The following is a 4658-nucleotide window of genomic DNA, read 5'->3' as shown; positions in this document are numbered from 1 at the left end:
ATGGAGCTCACAGACTAGTGAGGGCACAGAGGCTCACCTGCCTATAAGTCAAGAACCTGGCTTAGCCTGGGAGTCAGGCCTGGGAGACAAGGGAAGACCTGAGCTGATTTGAATGAGGAGAAGAGGCTAACCAGATGAGTTTCCAGCAGTGACAGCCTCCCCACAAGAACATGTCCCTCTCAGAGGGCTCCTTCACCTATCTCCAGAAGAGGAGAAGAGGAAACACAGGAAGAAGCGCCTGGTGCACAGCCCCAACTCCTACTCCATGGACGGGAAGTGCCCAGGACGCTACAAAATCACCACCATCTTTAGCCAGGCACAAACACTAGTTTTGTGTGTTGGCTGCTCCATTTTCCTTGGCCAGCCTACAGGAGGAAAAGCAAGGCTCACAGAAGGATGCTCCTTCAGACGGAAGCAGCACGAAAAGCACCTTGACTCAAGATGAGTGGGAAACTATCCCAATAAACACATTTTGGATTTAAAAAGAAAAAGAGAGAGAGAGAGAGAGAGAGAGAGGGAGAGAGACAGAGAAGCTAACCAGATGAAGTGGGGAGGTGGAAAGGAATATTTGTTCCATGTCCATGCAGAAGAGTTAGCTTATAAGAGTTGGTTATGGTAAGCAGGAGGCTGTCAGATGAGGGAGCAGAGTCAGTGTGTCTGGAATCTAGAGGGTTGGGCACAGGAGAGTGGGAGATGAAGCTAGAGATATAGGTAAGGGCCAGACCCCAAATAGCAACAAGTACAATCAAGTGTTTAGGTGCTAACATAAAGGTGCATGCAATTGAGGTACTCAGTTGTTGATCGAATTAATGCACAGGTAAGGGAATATATAGATGACTATTCTAGAAACTTAGCATCTAATAGAGGAGATAGGATGTCAGATAGACAGGTTGCTGTTGTTGTTTAATCAGTAGGGGGCAGAATGGATGTTGAACATTTCAGAGACCTAGAAATTCTGCATTAGCTACAATGAGAAGAATCCTGTGAGCCTAGAGATTTATTAAAGATGGATGGCTCTTTGCCCTCACACCTGACTGGAAAAGAAATGGCCTTCCCCAGGCTTCCATAGTCCCTGAAAAGAGGAGGATTGTTGCCTGTGGAGGATTAGCTGAAATAGGTCCATAATGAGCCAGCCCTAAGTCATTGACAGCACTTGGCATTTAACTGTAAGGAGCAGGTCTTATTTCCTAAGCTCTTGCCTTGCTAGTGTACCTCAAGGCTTCTCAGGCGAACAATCCTAATAAGTAGATTTTTTTTTCCTCCTTCTACCGCACTGAGGCTGCCTGAAAGCTTCCTGCCCCTGAGTTGATATTCTAGGCCATGCCAGTGGCAGAACTTTCTCAGGCACACAATTGAAATCTAAAGCATCCTTGGGGAAAGCTCCCCTTTGACCCAATGCTACTCTTTAGACCGGAGGAACTTTTTTTCTCAAGGGGTTTATTATAACTGATTCCTGAAAATTATAGCCAAGTGTAAGACCCTGCCAGCCTGTGGCTGGTTTGTGTGTTTGTTTGTTCTGTTGTTGTTAATTTATCACGTATTAAGAAAAGGAGCCTCCTGTCGCCCTGGGCTTAGTACCACCACCACTGTCCTTTTGCTCACTCTGTACTTTCACAAGGAATGTCCTCCCTCCTTCCAAGGGCTGTGTCTTCCATAAAGCCTTCCCCAGTAGTGCCAGACCACATAATGCATCTCCTTCCCGACCTGCTCACAACTCTTACCAACTACTCGTACATATTGGTATTTGATTATATTATTTATTCATGCACTTTTTTATGTGTATGTGTCTTGGGTCTTCAACAAGGTTACAACTTGGCAGTAGGCCAATAAGTATTTGCTGAATGTATTAATGGCATATAAAACTCAAGGACCAGGACTGCGTTATACCCTTCTTTGCTCGCCCCTACTATACTGAGTCTGTTGATGGGATCATAAGAAATATTCAGTAAATATTTTTGAAGCAAATTAAATAATAGAAGTTAGACTGGAAGGTAATATATCGCAGTGATTAAGAGCATAGAATACTATGGGGCGCATGGGTGGCTCAGTCAGTTGAGCGTCCGACTTTGGCTCAGGTCATGATCTCGCAGTCTGTGAGTTCAAGCCCCACATAGGGCTTCTGTACTGACAGCTCAGAGCCTGGAGCCTGCTTCATATTCTGTGTCTCCTTCTCTTTCTGCCCCTCTCCCACTCATGCTCTCTCTCTCGCTCTCTCAAAAATAAATAAACTTAAAAAAAAAAAAGCATAGAATACTGAATCACATAGCTCTGAGCTATCAGCTAAGGACTTGGATGAGTTCAGTGATTTCTTCAAGCCTCAATTTCCTTATATGTAAAATGAGGATTGTAGCAGCGTCTACTTAAAAAGGTATCACTGGTTGGGCACCTGCGTGGCTCAATCAGTTAAGCATCTGGCTCTTGATTTTGGCTCAGGTCATGATCTCATGGTTTGTGGGACTGAGACCCGCATCAGGTTCTGTGCTGATAGTGTGCAGCTTGCTTGGTATTCTCTCACTTCCTCTCTCTGCCCCTCCCCGACTCATGCTCCCTCTCTCTCTAAACAAGTTTTAAAAAAACTAAAAAAAAAAAAAAAAGAAAAAAAGTCATTGGAGATTGAATATGATAATGCATACAAACAAGACTAACCTGAGGCTAAAATGAGCCTCAAAGTGGGCTGAGAACAATTTAACTGCACAGGGATGTTGAGGGTTTGACTGGAGCTTTGAGATTGAAAAGGGAAGCAAAGAATTGGACTGCTTTGTTGGAGCTTAGCATCGACCTCAAAATGCAAGGCTTCCAGGGAACATTCTAAGTTGAGTGACCCATAAAATAGTGTAGGGACACCAGAAAGTAATCAAGCAAAATGGAGCAGACTGGTGTTTCCAAATTCACACCCCCCATACCATGCCAAGGCAGTTATTTCCTTCTCATTCCTTTTCCACCCTCAGAGAGAAAAGTTTGATGGCATTTTCATTTATAAGTTTGGTGGTCCTTGTTCAGCTGCACTTGAACTCTTGCTAATCTCCTTCTCTGCGGGGGAGAGGCTTCACCTCAGGCTGCAATCTTTTGATAGACCATTGTATATTTTAGCTAGAATTCAGTGTCACTGTTCTGCTACTTATTTTTATGATTATCTTTTAAGTTGAGTAATACTGGATTTTCCACTAATAGTAATATAAAGTTCCCTTTCACATTTACTTTTAGGAAAAAAAAGAAAGAGATAATTAAAAATTAAGTAAATATCAGTCTAGGAGGTCCACACTTAAATAAAATAACAGGAAGGAGTTCTAGACCAGTTCTGCTCTTCAGGAGTTATGCAACCTTGGGAATGCATGTCACTTGCCCAAGCCTCCCTTTTTCTGGTCTATAAAGTGAGTGAGTTGGACAAGAGAGAATCGCTGTGGTTCTTCTCACTTGTATGTTCAAGCATTTGGTTGGGGGAGGTGCCCGAAAATCCTCCTTGATGGTGGAGGGCTGACTTGGTTTGGAAGAATTTGCTTTGCAGGGAGGTGGGGATTGGTAAGGCTGAACAGATGCACCATGCCAGGGACACGCGGGGTGTATTTATTCTCTGGCTATATTTATTCATGTGCACCAGCCCCAAGTTTGCCATCTTATTTTAGGACTGAAAATGTTCGTTTCAGACACCCAAACTTGGAATTGGCAAGTAAAATTATACCAACATGTGGCCAACTGAACTTCCTTATTTCCCCAGATTTCCTTTCTTTGTGACCTTGGAAAAAATAATGTTTTTACCCCTCTTAAAGAAATGGCCCTAGGTGGGCCCTGTTCTCTAGTTTCTATTATGCCAATAGCTATCACTTACCAAGCTTTTAGCATGTACTAGGCACTCGGCAAAACACATTAAGCATTTCATATTGCTAATCTTGCAACAATTTGAAGTGGGAGATATTGCTATTATCTCGTTTTACAATGAGGAAACTGGGGCCCAGAGAGTTTAAGTGAATTGCTCAACGTCACATAACTCATAAGAGACAGAAATGGGATTCAAATACAGGTCTGTTGGGTTCCAAGACCCATGCTCAGAAACCATTATGTTATACATTGTTAGCATTTTCTATATCAGATTTTTTTAAATCTTAAAATGAAAACCTGTGAGTTAAGGATCTAAAATTGAGGGTTTCTGTTTTGTAAAGAGACCTAAATGTATTCAAGAAATGTTAACAGAATGGAATACTATCAGGTTATTAAAATCACAAGTGTGTGGACCACATGAATGTAAGAAAGTGTTCACGTGAAATACCACTTATGAAAAACCACTGCAAAGGGGAATGTATATACTGATCACAGTGCTGTGCAAGTCATCTTAATAAATATTGTCGAAGACTGCACAGAATTTGAAGGATGTGGATAGTTCAGAGTTCAATGTCTTTTAGGCTCTTTTTTTCTCTGCGAGGTTACCTAACTCTTAAATGTATAAATTTATGTAGAGGACTGAGGAAGCGTTTTTTTAAGGGTGTAAGCCAGGAGTAATTTTTAAAGGAGCCTGACTGCAGTTAGAACCCTGGACTAGCACATTATTGGCCTACCTGAAGTATCTAGTGAGCAGGTCATTATTGCTTATTGCTTGGGACCAGACTGAATTAAAAATCTCTCCTGAACTCAGTCCTTTATTGTCCTTAATCCACTTCATTGGA

At 42.2% G+C, this 4658-nt stretch overlaps 1 protein-coding gene across 1 annotated transcript; it reads left to right on the top strand.

The window, feature by feature from the left end:
* The first annotated feature begins 265 nt into the window (after positions 1-265).
* LOC115522683 (40S ribosomal protein S27-like) lies at positions 266-456 on the top strand. Its single transcript, XM_030328354.1, has one exon. It carries the CDS (start codon positions 266-268, stop codon positions 443-445), a length of 180 nt encoding a protein of 59 aa, XP_030184214.1. The 3' UTR covers positions 446-456.
* Positions 457-4658: the final 4202 nt, after the last annotated feature.

Source organism: Lynx canadensis, chromosome A1, assembly GCF_007474595.2.
Source record: "Lynx canadensis isolate LIC74 chromosome A1, mLynCan4.pri.v2, whole genome shotgun sequence".
Taxonomy (NCBI): Eukaryota; Metazoa; Chordata; class Mammalia; order Carnivora; family Felidae; genus Lynx; species Lynx canadensis.
The sequence above is the reverse complement of the archived record's forward strand: the minus strand, read 5'-3'. Positions and strand labels throughout refer to the sequence as shown.

Excerpts from the sequence above, each read along its gene's own strand:
- LOC115522683 (XM_030328354.1), top strand. The coding sequence starts at position 266 with ATGGACGGGAAGTGCCCAGGACGCTACAAAATCACCACCATCTTTAGC.